Source organism: Hirundo rustica, chromosome 29 (assembly GCF_015227805.2).
Source record: "Hirundo rustica isolate bHirRus1 chromosome 29, bHirRus1.pri.v3, whole genome shotgun sequence".
Lineage (NCBI taxonomy): Eukaryota > Metazoa > Chordata > Aves > Passeriformes > Hirundinidae > Hirundo > Hirundo rustica.
Genome location: NC_053478.1, coordinates 1255752 through 1275529, shown reverse-complemented (window position 1 = coordinate 1275529; position 19778 = coordinate 1255752). Strand labels below are relative to the sequence as shown.

The window sequence follows — 19778 nt, the reverse complement described above, 5'->3', positions numbered from 1 at the left end:
AGCCCCTCTGCCCCACAACCCTCAGCCCCTCTGCCTCACGACCCCCAGCCCCTCTGCTCAGCGACCCTCACCCCCTCTGCTCAGCGACCCTCAGCCCCTCTGCCCCACGACCCCCAGCCCCTCTGCTCAGCGACCCTCAGCCCCTCTGCCCCACGACCCCCAGCCCCTCTGCTCAGCGACCCCCGTCCCAGCCGGGCTGTGACCCCCATCCCAGCCGGGCTGTGACCCCCATCCCAGCCGGGCTGTGGCCCCCCCAGTCCCGCTGCCCCCTCCCTGAGCCTCCTGTGCCCCCCCAGCCCCTGCTCCCCCCCTCCTCCCTCCCACGCGGGGCCGGGCGCTGGATGCGCCGTGGGTGATTCATCCTGCTTCATCCCCCCCCCGCTCCGCGCCGCTTCCCTTCCCCGCGCCGGCAGCTGCCAAAAATAGCGCCGCAGGAGCGGGGAGGGCGCGGGGGACCCTCCCCGACACCCCCCCGCCTCACCGGGATGGCGGCAGCGGGCCGCTGTGCCCGACACCCCCGTCCCCGGGGCCGCGCGAACCGGGAGCCGGAGCGGAGGGAGCCCGCGCTCCGGTTGTCACGGTAAAACGGGGATGGAGAGGGGGTGGATTTGGGGGGGGGGGGTGTCCTCGCTGTGGGGTGCGGACACACGGGACAGCCCCCAGACCCGATCTCGGGGGGGGGGTCTCTCACTGAGGGGATTGGGAAAAGGGATGGATTTTGTGGATTCTCCCGCATTTTTCCCGGCTGGAGGAGAGGGATGAGCGGCTGTCGCCATGGGAACGGTGCGGGAGGGTTGGGATGTGGACAGGGATGGGGGTACGGGCAGGGATGGGGGTACGGGCAGGGGGCAAAGGGAGGAGGACGAGGAGGACGAGGAAGGGGTGCACGAAGGGCTTTGTGGAATGCAGCTGGGGTTCGTGGCTCAGGGACACAAGCCGGGCGGCTCGGCCTCACTGGGGAAACTGAGGCAGGCAGGGAAGGACATCCCATCTGCCCATCCTAGGAATCCCGAGGGGAGCCTGACCCTGCTCCCATCATTCCGGGGCGGGGGTCTCACCCCACCTCCCGTCCCCTTGCAGTCACCCGGCTCCACCGCCGTCCCTGCCCTCGCTGCCCTGAGCCCGGCCATGCCCAGCCCCGTCCGCCGCCCCCCGAGCGCCGCCGTGCCTCCGGGGCTCCCCATGATCCCGGCCGAGGGCTCGGCGCTGCTGCGCGCCGTGTCCCAGGGGAAATTCCGCCTCACCCGCCTGCTGCTGGAAGGAGGAGCTTACATCAACGAAGGCAACGCCGCGGGCACCACGCCGCTGATGGCAGCGTGCTGCGCCGGCTACGCCGACCCTCCGGAGCAGCCGCGGATGGTGCGGTACCTCCTGGAGAACGGCGCCGACCCCAACATCCCCGACAAATCCGGGAAGACGGCTCTGATGCACGCCTGCTCGCAGCGAGCCGGCCCGGCCGTGGCCGCCGTGCTGCTGGAGCACGGAGCCGACCCCAGCGCCCGCGATTACTCGGGGGGCTCGGCGCTGCTTTACGCCTTGGAGCGAGGGGACCGGGAGACGCTGCAGGTGCTGCTGGACGCGTGCCGGGAGCGAGGGCGCGATGTCATCATCATCACCTCGGCCACGTCGCCCTGCGGCACCAAGACCACCCGGCAGTACCTGAACTCGCCGCCCTCGCCCGCGCTCTGCGCGTCCCCGTCGCAGGTGCAGGTGCGGGCGGCGGCGTCGCCGGGCGCCGCCGGCTCCAGGGAGGAGGAGAGCGACGTGTTCCGCTTCCCGCCCGCTCCCGAACGCAACCGGGCCGGGCACAAGAGGCAGCTGAAGAGGCTGAACTCCGAGCCCTGGGGGTTAACGGTGCCCGCCGCGGCGGCGGAGGGGATGCGGGGTCACCCCGAGGAGACGCGGGGGAGCCCGGAGGGGACGCGGGGACCGCCGGAGGGAGCGGGGAGACCCTTAGATGAGACGCGGAGATCCTTGGAGGGGACGCGGGGTTCCTCGGAGGGTTCCTGGGGTTCTCCCGAGGGCTCACGGGGGTCCCTGGAAGGGGCCTCGGTCCCCGCGGAGCGGCTGGCGGTGGGGCTGGAGGGGCTGAGGTTGCGCCCGCGCCGGCACAGCGTGGAGGGCCGGGAGGTCTCGGGGCTGCCAGGATCCACCTGGGCAGAGCGGGTTCCTCCCGTGCCCGCCCCACGGGGAAAACCCCTGCGCCGGGACCCTTCCTCCAGCGCCGAGCTGAGCGTGCCCGGGCCGCTGCGGCACCCGGCCGCGCTGCTGGAGCGCCGCGGCTCGGGAACGCTTCCCCTGGAGCCCCCGGGGCCGGGCAGGGCCGGGCTGCTCCCGCCGCTGCCCCCGCGGGCGCTGCTCCGCCGGCACTCCATGCAGCCCGAGGCCCTGCGGCACCTCGGGGCTTTCTGCGGGCCGCTGGGGCCCGAGCCCGGCTCGTAGGGATCCCCCCAAGGGATCCCCGAAATCCAGGATCCCCTCGGGAAGGGCGGGGGCACCGCTTGCTCCCAGCCTCGCTGAGGGTTCAGCTCCTTCCCGTCCCTCTGCGGGCGCGAACTGCGCAAGGAGCCGGAGGTTGGGGAGCGTTCCCAACTCCTGAGGCTCCCCAGCATCCTCCTCATCCTCATCCTCCTCATCCTCATCCTCACAGCAGCTTTTTTTCCCCCCCAGATCACCGGGTCTGGCAATAAAAGCCCCCAGCGCAGCTCGGAGGCTCTGAGTGGGAGCGGTGGGCTTGGGGACACGGGGGACAGCCAGGGGCACAGCTGGACACTGGGACAGACAGACAGCAGCACATCTGGGCACAGGGGCACAGCTGGACACTGGGACAGACAGACAGACACCAGCACATCTGGGCACAGGGGCACAGCTGGATACTGGGACAGACAGACACCAGCACATCTGGGCACAGGGGCACAGCTGGACGCTGGGACAGACAGACAGACACCAGCACATCTGGGCACAGGGGCACAGCTGGATACTGGGACAGACAGACACCAGCACATCTGGGCACAGGGGCACAGCTGGACACTGGGACAGACAGACAGACACCAGCACATCTGGGCACAGCTGGACACTGGGACAGACAGACAGACACCAGCACATCTGGGCACAGGGGCACAGCTGGACGCTGGGACAGACAGACACCAGCACATCTGGGCACAGGGGCACAGCTGGACGCTGGGACAGACAGACAGCAGCACATCTGGGCACAGGGGCACAGCTGGACACTGGGACAGACAGACAGCAGCACATCTGGGCACAGGGGCACAGCTGGACGCTGGGACAGACAGACAGACACCAGCACATCTGGGCACAGGGGCACAGCTGGATGCTGGGACAGACAGACAGACACCAGCACATCTGGGCACAGGGGCACAGCTGGATGCTGGGACAGACAGACAGACACCAGCACATCTGGGCACAGGGGCACAGCTGGACGCTGGGACAAACAGACACCAGCACATCTGGGCACAGGGGCACAGCTGGACGCTGGGACAGACAGACACCAGCACATCTGGGCACAGGGGCACAGCTGGATGCTGGGACAGACAGACAGACACCAGCACATCTGGGCACAGGGGCACAGCTGGATGCTGGGACAGACAGACAGACACCAGCACATCTGGGCACAGGCACCCCCACAAACCACACAGCTGTTGCTTCCCCGACGCCGGTTTTAAGGGAAAAAAGAGATTTTCTGGTTTTTTTTTTTCCCCAAAAGACCCGGAGTCGTTCCGCTGCCAGGCCGGGAGGGATCCGCAGGATCCTCGGAGCCCCCGGACGGGGAGGGATTTTTTGGGATAAGGGGCTGGGGAGCGTTAATGAAGGCCAGAGAAAAAGGAGACAAACTTAGACAAAAAAAAAAAAATCCTGCTATTTAACAGAAAACAAGGAATTCCCGGGGTGGGATAAATACCAGCGGAAATTTAGGGCACGGGAAAAAAAAAAAACTCCCGGGATGTTCTGGGATCTGGGGCTGGGAGGGATCCCCCAAAATCCCAAAAACCTAAGGGAAACCCTCTTATCCCTCCTTTGAAAACAGCGAATTCCATAATAAAATCCCAATCTCCCCGGGGACGGAGCTGGTTCGGCTCCTGGAGGCTGTGTGCCAGGCCCCAGTTTGCCCCAGTTGGCCCCAGTTTGGACTGGGAACAGGAACGGGTGTGGAAGGGTTTGGATCCATCATCGGCGGCGCCGGTCCGGGCTGCGGCTCCGCCGGCGCCCGCCCCTGGAAAACAGGGAAGAGGTGGGGAAGGGGAAAAAAGGGGGAATGAAAGGGGGGAAAAGGGGGAAAAAAGAAAAAAAAAAGGGGAATAAAAGGGAAAAAAAGGGGGGGAGAAAGGGGGGAGGGAAGGGAAAAAAAGGGGGAAAAAAGGGAAAAAAAGGGAAAAAAATGGGAAAAAAATGGGAAAAAATGGGGGAAAAAGGGGAAAAAATGGGGAAAAAATGGGGAAAAAATGGGGAAAAAAAAGGGAAAAAAAAGGGGAAAAACAAAGGGAAAAAAAGGGAAAAACCGGGAAAAAAAGGGAAAAAGGGCGGGAAAAAAGGGTGGAAAAAAAGTGGGGAAAAAAAGGGGGGGGAAAAAAGGGGGGGGGGAAGGGGGGGAAAAAAAAGGGGGGAAAAAAAGGGGGGAAAAAAGGGGGGAAAAAAAGGGGGGAAAAAAGGGGGGGAAAAAAGGGGGGGAAAAAGGGGGGAAAAAAAGGGGGGGAAAAAGGGGGGGAAAAAGGGGGGAAAAAAGGGAAAAGGGAATGGGGAAAAGTAAAGAAAAAAGGGTGAAAAGCGAGGAAAGAGGGGGAGCAAAAGGTTACAGAAAACAGAGGAAAGGAGAAGGAAGGATTTGGGGGTGTTTACCCCCGTTTTCACGCCGCCACCCCCCCACGCATGGAATGCCCCCCGTTCCCCCCAGCCCCTGGAATTCCCAGGGATTCCCAGGGATTCCCTCACCTCCTCTTGCCCTTGGGAGGGCCCCTGACGAAGCACCAGTCCACGCTGACCGGCTGCCCCATCAGCTCCTGCCCGTTGAGCCCCTCCATGGCCGCCTGCGCCTCCTTGTACGTCTCGTACTCCACCAGCGTGTAACCCTGGCGTGGGACGGGATCGGGAACGGGATTGGGAACGAGCCCTGGCACTGGGGGAACTGCCAGATCAACTGGGGGAACTGCCAGCTCGGGTTTGGGGTGCACAGATCCCACCCCCAACACCCCAGGGATTGGGATTGGGAACGAGCCCTGGCACTGGGGGAACTGCCAGCTCGGGTTTGGGGTGCACAGATCCACCAGCGTGTAACCCTGGCGTGGGACGGGAACGGGATTGGGAACAAGCCCTGGCACCGGGGGAACTGCCAGCTCGGGTTTGGGGTGCACAGATCCCACCAACACCCCAGGGACTGGGATTGGGAACGAGCCCTGGCACTGGGGCAGCTCCCAGTTTGGGTTTGGGGTGCACAGACCCCACCTGAGACCTCAGGGATTGGGAACGAGCTCTGGCACCGGGGCAGCTCCCAGCTCGGGTTTGGGGTGCACAGATCCCCTTTGACACCCCCAGGGTTTGGGATTGGGAATGAGCCCCCAACTCCCAGCTCAGGTTTGGGGTGCACAGATCCCCTTTGACACACCCAGGGTTTGGGACTGGGAATGAGCCCCAAACTCCCAGCTCAGGTTTGGGGTGCACAGATCCCAGCCCTGACACCCCAGGGATTAGGAATGAGCCCAGACCCCGGGAACCCCGAGCTCACTCCGGGGTTAGGCCCAGGACGGGAATGCACCAGGGGAACCCAGCTCAGTTCTGGGATGCAGGAACCTCCCCACAGCTCAATTTTGAGGTGCAGGCACCCCGCCGACCTCCCCCCAGAACTGGCTCAGTTTTGGAATTCACCCAAAACTCCCGGCTCAGAGCCTCCCCCAAGCTGAGACAGAGCCTGGGGGGTCTCCCAAAGCCGTGCCCCCCACCTTCAAGTATCCCGTGCGCCGGTCCAGGTTGAGGTGGATGTTCTTGATCTCCCCGAATTCGGCGAATCGGTCGTGCACGTCCTCCTCTGTGGCCTCCTCGTGCACCCCTGTCACAAAGAGGATCCAGCCCTCCACGGCTGGGCAGGGAAAAGGGGGAGTCAGAGAGCTGGGAATGGAGTTATTCCCCCAAAATCTGGCACCTTGGGAGGGGGACGTGGTGAGGATGGGGGAGGTTTTGGGGGATGAGCCAAAAATATGATCTTGGGAAAGTGGGGAAGGATCATCCCAGTGCAGCCCCAGTTTATTCCTCCTCTTTTCCTCCCCAGGAAAGGCTCTGTCACCCCCCAAATCGCTCCTTTTTCACGGCTGGGAAAGGGAGAAGGAGGCCCAGAGCCCACAAATCCTGGGTGAGGTCAGGTAAAGCCCAGGATTTCCCCTCCCTTTCCACGGGGAAAGCGCTGCTGGTGACACTTGGGAGCCCATGGCGTTCTCAGGAAGGAGCATCTCCTCCAAATCCCCCCATTCCCACTGTAGGAAAAGGGATATGGAGCTGGGGTATGCCCTAAAATAAACCCTGGGAATCTGAGGGAAGGGAAGGGATTGTCCCAGCAGGGCTGAGCCCCCATGAAACCCCCGAGACCCTCTCACATCTCTGCGGTCCCGGCTCGTCCCCGTCCTGCTCGACGCTGTCGTAATCCTCACGCACCCGAGCGCGGGATCCTTCCTCTGGAAAGGAAAGGAAACGGGGGAACAGCTCCAGGGCCACCCAGCCCCTCCCCAGGGCGCCAGGGAAGGTGGTCCCGGGGTGCTTTGGGGGCCTCACCTGAGCCGAAGCCGCGGCCCTTGCGCTTCTTGGCTTTTTCCTTCAGCTTGTGGATGCTCTCTGAGGTGGGAATTGCAGGGAGTCAGCCCCGGATGGACGGGGACCCCTCATCCCGGCTGGGAAAGGCCCCCCCCGGGCTGGGAAGGATTTCCCTGGGTCAGGAAAGGCACCTGGGCTGGGCAGCACCTCCCGGTACAGGCAGGGAAAGACAAGATGATCACCCCGTGATGACAATGACCTCCCCCGGGCCGGACAGGACCCCTCCCAGAGTACCTCCGAGCCAGGATTGATCCCATGAGCCGGGAATGATCCATTACGGACAGCAGGATACATCTCCCATGCTGGGAGTGCCCCTCCCCAGCGCCGAGCGGGAGCTCCCGGGCCGGGGCTGTCCATGAGGCCGACGGGCTTTGGGAGCGCGGCCAGAAGCGGCGGGAGCGGCTCCGCTGAGCCGGCGGGGCCGCTTTGAGCCGGACGGTACAGCCGAAACCCCGCACTCACCGTCCCCATCCTCGTCCATAGCGAAATCCTCTCCGCCCGCCTCATGAAGATCCAGCACGTCCGCCATCTTGCCGGGAGTCGCGGGGCACGCCGGGAACGCGCCGGAAGTGCCGCCACAGTGGGCGGGCGTAGGGCGGAAACCCCCGCGCCGCCATCTTGAGAAGGGCGTAGGGCGGGAAAAACCCCGCGCCGCCATTTTGAGAATGGCGCACGGCGGAAACACCCGTGCCGCCATTTTGAGAAGGGCTCTGGGTGGACACGCACGTTCAGCCATGTTGAGAAGGTCCTGCCGCCGTAGTGAGCCATTCCCCTTTCCCCAGTAATCGAGCCCCACAAAACGAGCAAAAGAACCGAAATTAACCAAAAAAATCGCTGGGTTTATTGTATAAAATCCACAGCAGCGTTTATCCCGCCGGATCGCTGAGATTCCGCCACCGCAACAAGGAGCACGAGTTTCTCCACGCTGAGGAAATTTGGATTTGTTAATTTATTTTTGACAACTTTCAAGGAGATCCGGCGCCTCTAAACCGGCGCCCCAATCTCACAAGAAATGGAATGTCCGGTTTCTTCCCTTTTTTTTTTTTAATTTTTTTTTTTCTTTTCTTCCACAGTGATGAATTCCCAAAATGCTCCCGGATCTGTTTACTTGGAGCCACCAGAATTGCTGAGAGGATCTTTAGGGATTCCCTCACGTGTGGAATAAATCACGGGATTAACTCCACCTTATTCCTAAATCAGTTTTTTAACAACATCTCAGGAAAATTCCCCCCAACCCCTTTTAAATCCCATTGCCAGCGACATCAAACCTTAATAGTGTTTGTAAAAAGTATAAAAAATATATATAAACCCCCAAAATAGGCTTGTTAGGATGCGGATATAAAAACGGGGTGTACCTACAGATAATGGAATAATTCCGATTTTTATCCTAAAGCAATGATTATTGCTGGAATATCCTGCAGAGGGAAGGAAGAGGGTGAGACTCCAAAGGGTTTAAGGGGAATAAGAAACGGGGAAAAGCTCTAAGCCGGGGTGGAAAAAGGAATTCTGGCTCGGAATTTAGTTTGTATTCCCGTTCTGCTGGGGAAAAGGGGAGTAAAACGGAAATTTCCGTGGATAAATTGACATTTTCTTGGGTGAACCTGGAGCTGTTTGAACAATTCCACGCCGTAAAAGCGGTTTTTAAAGCTAAATATAGTCCAAATTCCATATGGATACCCACACGAGGGATGGGGAACGATTAGTGCAAATCCCTCCCCTCGTTTTCCACTTTTTTGACTTCTCCAAGCCGATGTTTGGAATTAAATCTGGGATCAGCACAGCAGGACCCGCAGTTCCCCCTCTGGAATTGCCCTGTCCCCGCAGTTTTCAATCCCTAGGGATGCTGCAGGCCTTGGTTTAATTAAGGAGCTCATCAAGGAGGTTTAATTGATCCCTTTCTGCTGACAGGAGAGAGGGGGTGGCCAGGCATCGGATCCAAGGGGGTTTTCCAAGAGGAAACACCGGATCCTGTGGGATCCCAGCTGCTCCAGGACAAAACCTGTGCTCTAAACCCCGGAAATAACGGGACAGGAAAAGAACAAAAAAGGAATTCCCAGGGAATAAAAAAAGTTCCCTAGGGAATAAAGAGCTCTCAAGGGAATAAGGGGAACAAGGAGGAGCTCTAAAAACCAGGATAGGAAACCGCTAAAAATCCCTTCAGGAGCTTTTTCCCCCCCTCCTCCTAAATTCCCTTCCGAATGTGCAAACGGGGACTGAGGAAAAGGACGTCGGGAGCACCGAGGCACGGCTCCCTGGGCTTCAGGAGGAATGAGCTGAGCCCAGCTGGCCAGCGGCCAGCAGCAGGATGTCCTTCTTCTCCTTATGGAACCTCAGCTCCTTCCCGGCCAGCCTGGCCTCGTCCAGCTCCCGCTCGGTGGCCGCCAGCTCCCGGGAAAGGGCGCCCGGAACGCTCTGCTCCCGGTTCACCCAGTCCAGGGCCATCTGGTTCCTGATGTCATCGTCCAGGGCGCGGTGGGAATAGTGAGCCAGGACTTCCTGGGAGGGAGAGGGGGGAACTTGTTTAGGAAGGGGGGAAAGTTGTTTAGGAAGGGGGTGGAAGTTGTTTAGGAAGGGGGGGAAGTTGTTTAGGAAAGGGGGGAAGTTGTTTAGGAAAGGGGGGAAGTTGTTTAGGAAGGGGGGGAAGTTGTTTAGGAAAGGGGGGAAGTTGTTTAGGAAAGGGGGGAAGTTGTTTAGGAAAGGGGGGGATGTTGTTTAGGAAGGGGGGGAAGCTGTTTAGGAAGGGGGGAAGTTGTTTAGGAAGAGGGGAAAGTTGTTTAGGAAGAGGGGGGAAGTTGTTTAGGAAAGGGGGGAAGCTGTTTAGGAAAGGGGGGAAGCTGTTTAGGAAAGGGGGGAAGCTGTTTAGGAAGAGGGGGGAAGCTGTTTAGGAAGAGGGGGAAGTTTAGGGAAGGGGGGAAGTTTAGGAAAGGGGGGAAGTTGTTTAGGAAAGGGGGGAAGTTGTTTAGGAAAGGGGGGACGGAGGAGGATGAGCAGCGAGGGGTGTCCGGGCTCACCTGGCGCGAGCACTGGCGCTCCCGCATTGCCTTCAGGCTCCCGTTCCAGTGCAGGAGCTGGAAAACCGTCATCAGCTCCTGGGACGGAGAGAGGGAAGGCGGGGTGAGGGCAGGGACCCCGGAATCTCGGCGGGAAATGGGGGAGAAGGGAGCTCGTGAATCAGCTGGAGCTCAGGGAGGGGAACACTGGACACCTGGCTGGGGGCTCTGAGCCCCTTCTGCCTCGGGATGGGGCAATTCCAGAGGTGGGGCAGCTTCCCTGGATGTGGATTCAGCTAAAAGCAGCACCAGGATACAAAACTCCCTGGTTAATCTGGGTTACAGCAGAGGCAGAGCCTGCAGTGCTCCCTGCACCCTGGGGATTCACGGATTCTCTTCTCCAAGCTGAACCTGCAGCAGCACCAGGTGCAATTCCAGGTTTTCCAGCGATTTCTCCCCTCCAGGCCGCACAAATTCTGCTTAAAAACCGGGACCTTTCCCAATTCCAGACTTGGAATCGCCATCTCAGGGCCCTGGACACAAACACCTCCTGCCTGCTGCCCTGGAGCATTCCCACACCGGGGAAAGGAGCCAGCAGAGGGGCTGGAAAAGTGCGGAATTCCAAGCACAGCCACATTCCAGAGCTGGATTCGAACCCCGGGGCAGAGGCACAGCCAGATTCCTCCTCTGATGGAAACCCAGCTCCAGGATCGTTCCCTGTCCCTACCCGAGGCCGAGGTGAAATCAGAAGGATTTGGGAATCTCAAGGAAATATTGGAACATCCTGGGATGGACGGGGAGTTCCAAACCTCATTTCCCCGGCTCTGCTCCCAGCTGTTCCTTCATAAAGGCTGGAATAAAGCCCAGAGGACTCTCCAATCCCAGCTGTTCTCCTAATCCTGATCCACGTTCCAGAACCTTCCAGAAGCTCGGGCTTCCCATTCTCCAGGTGTTCTTCCCAGCCACATTCCCGTGGGATACAAGGACGGCCCTGTGCTTTGGGGGACACCACTGACCCCCAATTCCACAATCAAAGCGTCTTTGGGGGAAAAATATTCCCATCTTTCCTTGCTGAGAGCTCTTGCTTCCCTGATTTCGGGGGAAAGGATGGATCCCGCTAATTACCTGGACCACTGCAATTAGGACATTTGGAGGCACCGCCTGGAAATATCCCGGCGGGAGCGAGAAAACCCAATTCCAAGGACTCTGAGCTCAGGGTTTCCTGCTGATTCTGATCGGATTTGGGAATGCTGCCGGGTGCAGCATTTTCCATAGGAAAAAGATTTTAAAAAACCTGGGAAATCAACCCAAACAGTCCTTAAACCACCCCAGGAATGGCACCTGGGCGGGTGTGCAAGAACTGGAAGCAGTACCTGGAACTCCAGCATGGATTTTCCCTTGTTGGATTCCAGCATGAAGCGGAAGGCCCCGATCCCGGTGTTGGGATTATCCGCCTCTTCTCGGTTGCCCTGCAGAGAGATTCCAGACTGGAGCTGCCGTTCCCACGGATCTGCTCCTGCTGCCAATTCCCAGTGGGATTTTAGGAGAGACTGATGCCAGCACAGGCTGAGCTGTCCAACTCTTATCCAGCTAATCCAGCCTTGACTGCCTGGCACGGGCCACTCTGGCACTCCCTGGACAAATCTGGGATGTCACCTGGATAAATCTGGCTCTCCTGGAGCAATGAACCCCCTGGGAACGGGATTTTTCCCGCACCGATTCCACAGCGCTCCAGAGAGCGCAGAGCACCGCACGGCCAGAATTCCCCCCCGGAGCCAATCAGAGCAGGGAAGGGAGAAAGAAACTAAAACCCCTGGGGAAAAAAATCTTCGGTTTAAGGGAAACTAGAGGGTGAGACAACGGAACCGCCAGGAAAATCCACGCCTCAGCCCGGAGCGCAGCAGAAAACGGGAATTAATCTACACTCAAAAATGCTGCTACTCCACCAATCCCCTCCCACCGAGGAGCTCTAATCCGCTCCCGGAGGATTTTTTTTCCCCCCCTGGGATTTTTCCCAGCCCGTGCTCACGTTGAAGGACGCCAGGGCCTCGGAGACGCTCTTCTCGATGAAGTCGTCGGTGATGCGGCGGGACGGGTGCTCGTTGAAGACGGAATTCATCAGCGCGATCTTGGCGGCGCTCCGGCGCGCCTCGGCCTTGGTGGGACAGAACTGCGGGGACGCGCGGCCGCGCTCGGGGATCCCGGGAAAAAAAACCCGGGAACGGAGGAGGGGGTGGGGGGTGAGGAAAGGGCGCCCGCCGGAATTCCGAGAGGTTCGGGATTCCCTCAGAACCGCCCCCCCCGTGGAGTCGTCGGTTAATTAACGACCTCGAATCCGAACCGTGCCCCAAATTCCCACCCCCGTCAAAGATCAGGATTCTGGGGGATGAGGCTGCTGGAATCGTTCCCTTTGGATCTGTTTTCCCAGCCAGGAAGGAATCTGGAATGAAGCTGGGATTTGAATCTCCCTGGTGAGGGGATTTGGGTGGGGAGTTTTCCCAGGAAGGGTGAAGGGATGGATTCCTCCAGTGGGATGTTCCCTGCCCACAGCACAGGGCTGGAATTGGGATGTGTTTAAGCTTCCCCAAGCCATTCCAGGATCCAACGCTCTGATTTCATTTCCAGAGCCTTTTGGCATCTGGAGAAGAGGTTTTGGGACAAATCCTGAGCTCCAGCAGAAGAATATTCCTCTGCCAGTTTAAACCTCTGCCCAAATCCCGGGAAGGAGAAGGAAGGAGAAGGAAGGAGAAGGAAGGAGAAGGAAGGAGAAGGAAGGAGAAGGAAGGAGAAGGAAGGAGAAGGAAGGAGAAGGAAGGAGAAGGAAGGAGAAGGAAGGATCAAATCCTGGGAAGGAGAAGGAAGGATCAGATCCCGGGAAGAAGGGAAGATCAGATCCTGGGAAGGAGAAGGAAGGATCAGATCCCGGGAAGGAAAAGGAAGGATCAGATCCCGGGAAGGAGAAGGAAGGATCAGATCCCGGGAAGGAGAAGGAAGGATCAGATCCCGGGAAGGAGAAGGAAGGATCAGATCCTGGGAAGAAGGGAAGATCAGATCCTGGGAAGGAGAAGGAAGGATCAGATCTCAGGAAGGAAAAGGAAGGATCAAATGCCGGGAAGGAAAAGGAAGGATCAAATCCAGCCAATCGAACAGTTTTCCCTGATATCCCATCTCCTGCTTCAGCACTAAGGTGCAAGGGAAAAACAGGGAACCAAAGACACAAAATAAAAACCCCAAAAAACCACAATCCACAGACAAATCTTCCCGGATCAGCATCTGCTGGGGATTTACAAGTCGGGAACAACTCGCAATTAAATTAAATCAAACGTAGCTCCAATAAAGAGCTTTAGAGCCAGCCGCAGGGTGCTGCAATCTGCCCAGGGAGGGGAAATAATTAAGATAATTGGGAAACGATTCCAGTGGGGTACCGGGGGGGAGGAATTCCCGGAATTCCCGAGGTCTGGACGGTACCTGGAAGCTGCCGAAGCAGCTGCCCCCGGGCAGGGTGACATAACAGACGTAGGGAGGGCTGGCAGCCGGGACCATCTCGTAGAGAACCAGGGCTCCGTTGCGCAGCTCGGCACCGCGGGATTGCTTCATCTGCCAAAATTCCTGCAGCGCCTCCACCACGTTGACTGCCGGAAAAAAAAAAACAAAAAAACAAAAAACAGCCGGGATCGGGATGGGAGGGGGAAGGAAAGCAGGGAAGAAAAAAATCCCAGCTCCCCGCCAGGGATGGATTAGCACGGTGGGGTGGAAATGGGGCAGGGAAAGGAGGAAAAAAGGGGCAGGGAGAGGAGGGGAAAAAAGGGGCACGGAGAGAAGGAAAAAGGGCATGAGAGGAAGGAAGGAAGCAGGGCATGGAAATAAGGAAAAGGGGCACGGAAATAAGTGGGGGGAAAAAGGGAATAAGTGGGAAAAAAAAAGGGGAATAAGGGAAAATCGACCCCCCCGCCCCACCCCAGTCCGTCGGCATCCGCGATTTCCCCCTCGACTCCGCTCACCGCGGCCGTAGCCCTGCGTGTGTTTGGCGAAGCTCCGCACCACGGCCTCCACCGCCTCCCTCAGCACCGCGGGCGGCCCGGGCACGGCCCCGACCCCGCTCCCGGGGGGCGCGGGGGGGCCCTGCAGACCCAGCGGAGGCGGCGGCGGCGGCAGCCCCAGCCCCGGCCCCAAGGCCGCTCCCGGGGCCGGTGCGAGCCCCGCGGGGGCCCCGGTGAGGCCGGGCCGAGTCCCGCGGGGCCCGGTGCCCACCCCGGGCTGCAGCCGCTGCGCCCGCACCGCCTCCATAGCCGCGCTCCCTCCTCAGAGCCGCGCTGTCAATCAGCACCGCTGCGCGCCCAGCGGACCAATAGGAGAGCCGGATGGCGGCGGGGGAGGCGGGGCTGGGCAGAAAATGACCAATCTCAACGCGGTGCGCGGTTTGATGGGCGGGGACAGGGTGCGGCGCCCTCAGCCGCTAACACAAATAGCGGTGTGCGGTTGGGGGGGCGGGGACTAGGGGGGCGCTGTCCAATCGAGCTGCGGAGTTTGTTTGAGTGACAGCACCAAAAACGAATCAAAACTCAGAAAGCGCAAAACAGCGGAGATGGCGGCACCGGGGGTGGTTGACGGCCGGGATTTTACCGATGAGGAGAAGCAATTGACGGCAAAGGGAACCAATTAAACCCCACGGTACCGATTTAGGGGCGGGGATTCCGCCTGTGGGGCCCAATCACGGGCTCTGTTTGGGTGTTGTGGGGCGGAGCCGCGGCGGGTGCCGGAGATGACGCTCTGTGGGATCGCGGCCCCGCCATGGAGGCCTGGGTGCGCTTCAGCGCCCAGAGCCAGGCCCGGGAGCGCCTCCTCAGGTGCGGCCTCAGCTCCTCACGGGGGAAACGCGGCGACTGCGGAGAGCTCGGGGGATGGAGGGGTCGGAACGCGCGGAGGGAGATCGCGGGGTGGGCCGTGACGGATGCTTTAGAGCCGGGAGATCCGAGGCCTTAGAGCGGGGAGATCCGAGCCCTTAGAGCGGGGAGATCCGAACCCTTAGAGCCGGGAGATCCGAGCCCTTAGAGCCGGGAGATCCGAGCCCTTAGAGCCGGGAGATCCGAGGCTCCGGGGTGATGTTCCCGGTGCTCCGTGCTCCTCTCCTGAGTCCCTCGTTGTCCCCAGGGCCGCCCAGTACGCCTGTGCCTTGGCCGGGGCCGCGCTGAGCCGAGCCGGGAGCGGTGACAACTCCGGGATCCTGAGCCGCCTCCAGCAGCTGGAGGCTCATCTGAGCCTGGGCCGCAAGCGTGAGTCTGAGGGGGGCTTTGAGAGGGTGGGGACAAGGCACAAAGAGCACCAGCGCTTTGTCACTTAGCAACTTACGGGTAAAAATTCCATAAGGGAGAAAAAAAATAAAATGGAACAAACCTAACCCCGACACTCTGGCGTCCTCCTGTCCTGCAGTGCTGCGCTTGGGGGGCTCGGCCGAGGCTCTGGGGGGAGCCCAGCGCTCGCTGCATCTGCCCGACCCCGTCCTGCGCTTCTGCCTCACCCTGTCCCACCTGAACCGAGCCCTCTACCTGGCCTGCGACAACGTCCTGTGGGCCGGGAAAAGCGGGATCCTGCCCGGCCTGGCCCTGGAGAAGTGGAGCCAGAGGTCCTTCAGGTGAGAGAGGAGGCTGGCTTTGGTGGGAGGAAGGTTGGGAAAGCTTCCTTGGGTCTGGCTGGGTCGGGTTGTTGAGGGGGGAGAGGGGAAAAGGATTTCTGTGGAGTGGAATTCCCAGGGGAGGGCAGGGAATGGAGTTACTGAAGGAGAGTAGGCAATTCTCTCTCCAGGAGAAGGCAGGGAATTAAATTCTCTCCCCAAGAGAAGACAGGGGATAAAATTCTCTCCCAAGAGAGGGCAGGGCATAAAATTCTCTCCCCAGGAGAAGACAGGGAATTAAATTCTCTCCCCAAGAGAAGGCAGGAGATGAAATTCTCTCCCCAGGAAAAGGCAGCAAACTAAATCCTTCCAGGGAGAGCAAGTGGTGAACTCCCAGAGGAGATCAGGGAATTCCTGAGGGAGACTGGGCAAACGGGAGTTCAGGGAACGGAATTCCGGGAATCCCCGCGGGCTGAGCAGGTTCCTGCCGCCTTTTCCACCCCTTCCCGGGCCTTGCTGTGCCTGCCGGGCGCGGCCTGAACCTTTGCGCTGCCTCGGTTTCCGCACTCGGCCGCCCTCCCCTCTCCTTGTCCCCCCAGGTATTACCTGTTCGCGCTGGTGGTGAACCTCAGCCGGGACGCCTACGAGATCCGGGTGCTGCTGGAACGCGCCGAGGCCGCCAGGAAACGCGGGAAGAGCCCGGAAAACCGCCCCCAGCTCGGCGCCGAGGGCAGGACGCAGCGTCTGCGGCTCCACCTGCGGCTCCAGCTGCTCCTCCTGCTGCGGGTGCTCCGGGAGAACCCCCCGCTGCTGCTGGACCTGCTGAGGAACGCCTGCGACCTGGTGATCCCGCTGGAAAAGCTGGGGCTGTGGCGGAGCGGCCCGGGAATCGTGGGCTTCTGCGGCCTCGCCTCCTCCGTGCTCTCCATCGTCACCATCCTCCACCCCTGGCTCAAACTGAAGCCGTAGTTATCCCAGGGGTGGGGGGGAATTCCTTGGGATGTTTTGGGAATTCCCGGGGGCCGCCAGGTTCGGGACTCGGCGTTGGAGCTCACGGGGACGCGGTTCTTCCCGTTTTTCCGGCAGTTCTAGAGGTCCCGCGTTCCCTTTTTTTTCCTGCCCGGGAAGCGCCTTTAACCCGGAACGTTCCGGAAAACTCGGATCTCCGGGGGCTCCTCCCGGATTTCGCCGTGGGTGAAGCCACGGGGTCGGGATGATTCCCGTGCCCCGAATGGTTTGGGACGGTTTTGCTTTGTGAGAAATCTGGGAGAGGGCAGCGGGAAGAAGGGATAAATCCATGGCTTTGTGTGGGAGGGGGAATGCAGGCAGGAATTTCCCTTCCTGAACCTTCCCAGGAAAGCCCAGGGGGAGGAAGCGACCGCAGCGAGCCGAGGGATGGCTCTCAGCGTTCCCACGTGGATTTCCCTCTCTTGGAAGAGCACGGAGGCAGCTCGGCATCCTGAGTGCTTCCCAACAGCTCCACCTCGGCTGCATTCCCCTTCTATCCCTGTCCAGCAGTTTTTTGGGGAAAAAAAAACCCAAAAAAAACCAAAAAAAAGATCAGAGCCTGGCTGTGTCTGTGTTGGGATTCCCGGTGCTGCTGCCTCACCGAATTCCCTTTTTTCCCCCGGATTCTGTGAGGCCGGATTGCACGTGGCCCCAGCCCAGCTCTGATGTCGTATCACGAAACCCTGGGAATTATTTAATTCTCCTTGGATCTGTCCCTGGGAGAGCAGGAATATCCTCTTGAAGGGGTTTTTTTTGGGGGGGGAGAACTCCGTAGCAGAGCTCCTGAGCCCGTCTGGCTTTTTTTATCCCGGGAGAATCCAGGCGTTGAAAGCTTTGGAGCGTTGGGATGAGTGCGCAGCGCTCCGGGGGGATCCCGCAGTGTAATTAACGGATCAATTAAATTATTAAAGCGCCGCGGCCTCCTCCGCTCCCCGCCTGCCGGGATCCCGGGAAACGCGGGATGGGCTGGGAATCGGGGAATATCCCGAGCTGGGAAGGGATCCACGGGGAGCACGGAGTGCAGCTCCTGCCTTGGACACAACGATCCCACCCTGGGCCTGGAAACATCGGCCAGACATTCCTGGAGCTCTTGGGGCTGTGCCTGTTCCCTGGGGAGCCTCCTCCGTGCCCAACCAACTCCTTGGGGAAAAACCCTTTTCCTTCTCCCTGAAAACATCATCCAAATGCTCCTGGAGCTCTTGGGGCTGTGCCCATTCCCTGGGGATCCTGCTCAGTGCCCAACCAACTCCTTGGGGAAAAACCCTTTTCCTTCTCCCTGAAAACATCATCCAAATGCTCCTGGAGCTCCTGGAGCTCTTGTGGCCGTGCCCGTTCCCTGTTGCTCAGTGCCCAACCAACTCCTTGGGGAAAAACCCTTTTCCTTCTCCCTGAAAACGTCATCCTGGAGCTCCTGGAGCTTTTGTGGCCGTGCCCATTCCCTGGAGATCTGTTCAGTGTCCAAACACCCTCCTGAGGGAAAAACCCTTTTCCTTCTCCCTGAAAACGTCATCCTGGAGCTCCTGGAGCTCTTGGGGCTGGGCCCATTCCCTGTTGCTCAGTGCCCAACCAACTCCTTGGGGAAAAACCCTTTTCCTTCTCCCTGAAAACACCATCCTGGAGCTCCTGGAGCTCTTGTGGCCATGCCCGTTCCCTGGGGATCCTGCTCAGTGCCCAAACACCCTCTAGGGAAAAAAACCCTTTTCCTTCTCCCTGAAAACATCATCCTGGACCTCCTGGAGCTCTTGGGGCTGTTCCCATTCCCTGTTGCTCAGTGCCCAACCAACTCCTTGGGGAAAAACCCTTTTTCCTTCTCCCTGAAAACATCATCCTGGAGCTCTTGGGGCCGTTCCCATTCCCTGTTGCTCAGCGCCCAACCAGCTCCTTGGCCGGCAGTTTTTCGTGCGGCAGTGAAGGATGATTCCTCCTTCACCCTTCTGCTTTGGCCGGTTGAGATGTTACCAAAAAAACCCCAAACCCCAAAACTCCCAAATTTTTACTTTTAATTTAAAAAAAAACAACAAAAAAAACCCAAAAAACCCCACAAAAATAACCAGAACCCCCCAAATTTTTACTTTTAATTAAAAAAAAAACAAAACCAAAACCACAACAGATAACCAGAAACCCCCAAATTTTTACTTTTAACACTATGTAAAAAAAAAAAAATATATATATATATACACACAAAATATAACCAGAAACCCCCAAATTTTTACTTTCAACACTATATTTATATATATATACACACACACACAAAATATAACCAAAAACCCCCAAATTTTTACTTTTAACACTATGTTAATATATATATATATACACACACACGCAAAATATAACCAAAAAACCCCAAATTTTTACTTCTAACTCTGTGTTTCAATTAAAAAAAAATAAATATATATATATACACCAAAAAACACCAAAAATCCCCAAATTTTTACACTTAATGCTGTGTTTCAATCATTAAAAATATATATATACACAAAAAAACCCCCAAAACCCCAAATTTTTACTTTTAACGCTATGTTTCAATCATAATATATATATACACACAAAAAAAAACCCAAAAAACCCCAAATTTTTACTTTTAATGCTGTTTCAATAATTATATATATATATACACACAAAAAAATTAACCAAAAACCCCCAAATTTTTACTTTTAATGCTATGTTTCAATAACATATACACACACACAAAAAAATTAACCAAAAACCCCCAAAGTTTTACTTTTAACGCTATGTTTCAATCATTAAAAAATAGATATATATATACACATTAATCACATTTCTAAACCCTATTAATAAAAGAAAACGCGGTGCAATCTTCCCACGTTATACACACAGCACTAATTTAAATATGAATTTTAATTTAAATGTGAATTCTAAACTAAATATGAATTTTAATTCTAATTTTAATTTTAAATATCAATTTTAATACAAATTTTAATTTTAAATATCAATTTTAACACAAATTTTAACACTAAGACCAATCCTAATATTCGCCTTAATTTTCATTTTACTCTCGCTTTGAATATTCATTTCAATATCAATTAAGAGTCACTTTAATATTAAAAAAAATTTACTATTTTTTACCGCAGCCCGTGCCTCAGTTTCCCCCGTGCCCTCACCTGGGCGTTGCCGTCCGCGGCACAGTCGCTGTTTGTTTTTTCTCTTCATTCCTCGGAGGTTTGGGGTTGTTTTTTTCCCAAAAAAAAAATTCAAATTCCAGCCTTTTCCCACAGCCGCCGGCCGGCACAAATCGCCCTCTGTCCTAAATCGCAGAGTCTGAAGTTTTTCGTGGTTTTTTTTTTTTAAATTTTATTTTTAAATGTATTTTTTTTTCCCGTCCCGAACCCGCGAGG

The 19778-nt window shown here is 57.6% G+C and overlaps 4 protein-coding genes across 4 annotated transcripts; 2 read left to right on the top strand and 2 right to left on the bottom strand.

The window, feature by feature from the left end:
* Positions 1–313: 313 nt before the first annotated feature.
* Positions 314–2522, top strand: ANKRD34A (ankyrin repeat domain 34A; the record flags this gene model as incomplete). The annotated part of the gene is made up of 2 exons (XM_040088211.2): positions 314–580; positions 1081–2522. Coding segments are annotated over 2 exons (1629 nt in total), but the record flags the coding sequence as incomplete, so codon positions are not given.
* Positions 2523–3677: 1155 nt separating this feature from the next.
* On the bottom strand, positions 3678–7401 carry RBM8A (RNA binding motif protein 8A). The gene is made up of 6 exons (XM_040088114.2): positions 7276–7401; positions 6775–6834; positions 6600–6677; positions 5952–6088; positions 4948–5084; positions 3678–4231 (listed from the first exon to the last, which is right to left on the bottom strand). The coding sequence occupies exons 1-6, from the start codon at positions 7340–7342 to the stop codon at positions 4186–4188; spliced, it is 525 nt and encodes a 174-aa protein (XP_039944048.1). The 5' UTR covers positions 7343–7401; the 3' UTR covers positions 3678–4185.
* A 230-nt stretch (positions 7402–7631) lies between these two features.
* On the bottom strand, positions 7632–14090 carry LIX1L (limb and CNS expressed 1 like). The gene is made up of 6 exons (XM_040088299.1): positions 13805–14090; positions 13272–13435; positions 11833–11973; positions 11177–11272; positions 9825–9902; positions 7632–9309 (listed from the first exon to the last, which is right to left on the bottom strand). Exons 1-6 carry the CDS (start codon positions 14088–14090, stop codon positions 9073–9075), a joined length of 1002 nt encoding a protein of 333 aa, XP_039944233.1. The 3' UTR covers positions 7632–9072.
* A 462-nt stretch (positions 14091–14552) lies between these two features.
* On the top strand, positions 14553–17349 carry PEX11B (peroxisomal biogenesis factor 11 beta). The gene is made up of 4 exons (XM_040088097.2): positions 14553–14650; positions 14955–15076; positions 15234–15435; positions 16014–17349. Exons 1-4 carry the CDS (start codon positions 14595–14597, stop codon positions 16381–16383), a joined length of 750 nt encoding a protein of 249 aa, XP_039944031.1. The 5' UTR covers positions 14553–14594; the 3' UTR covers positions 16384–17349.
* The last annotated feature ends 2429 nt before the right edge of the window (positions 17350–19778 follow it).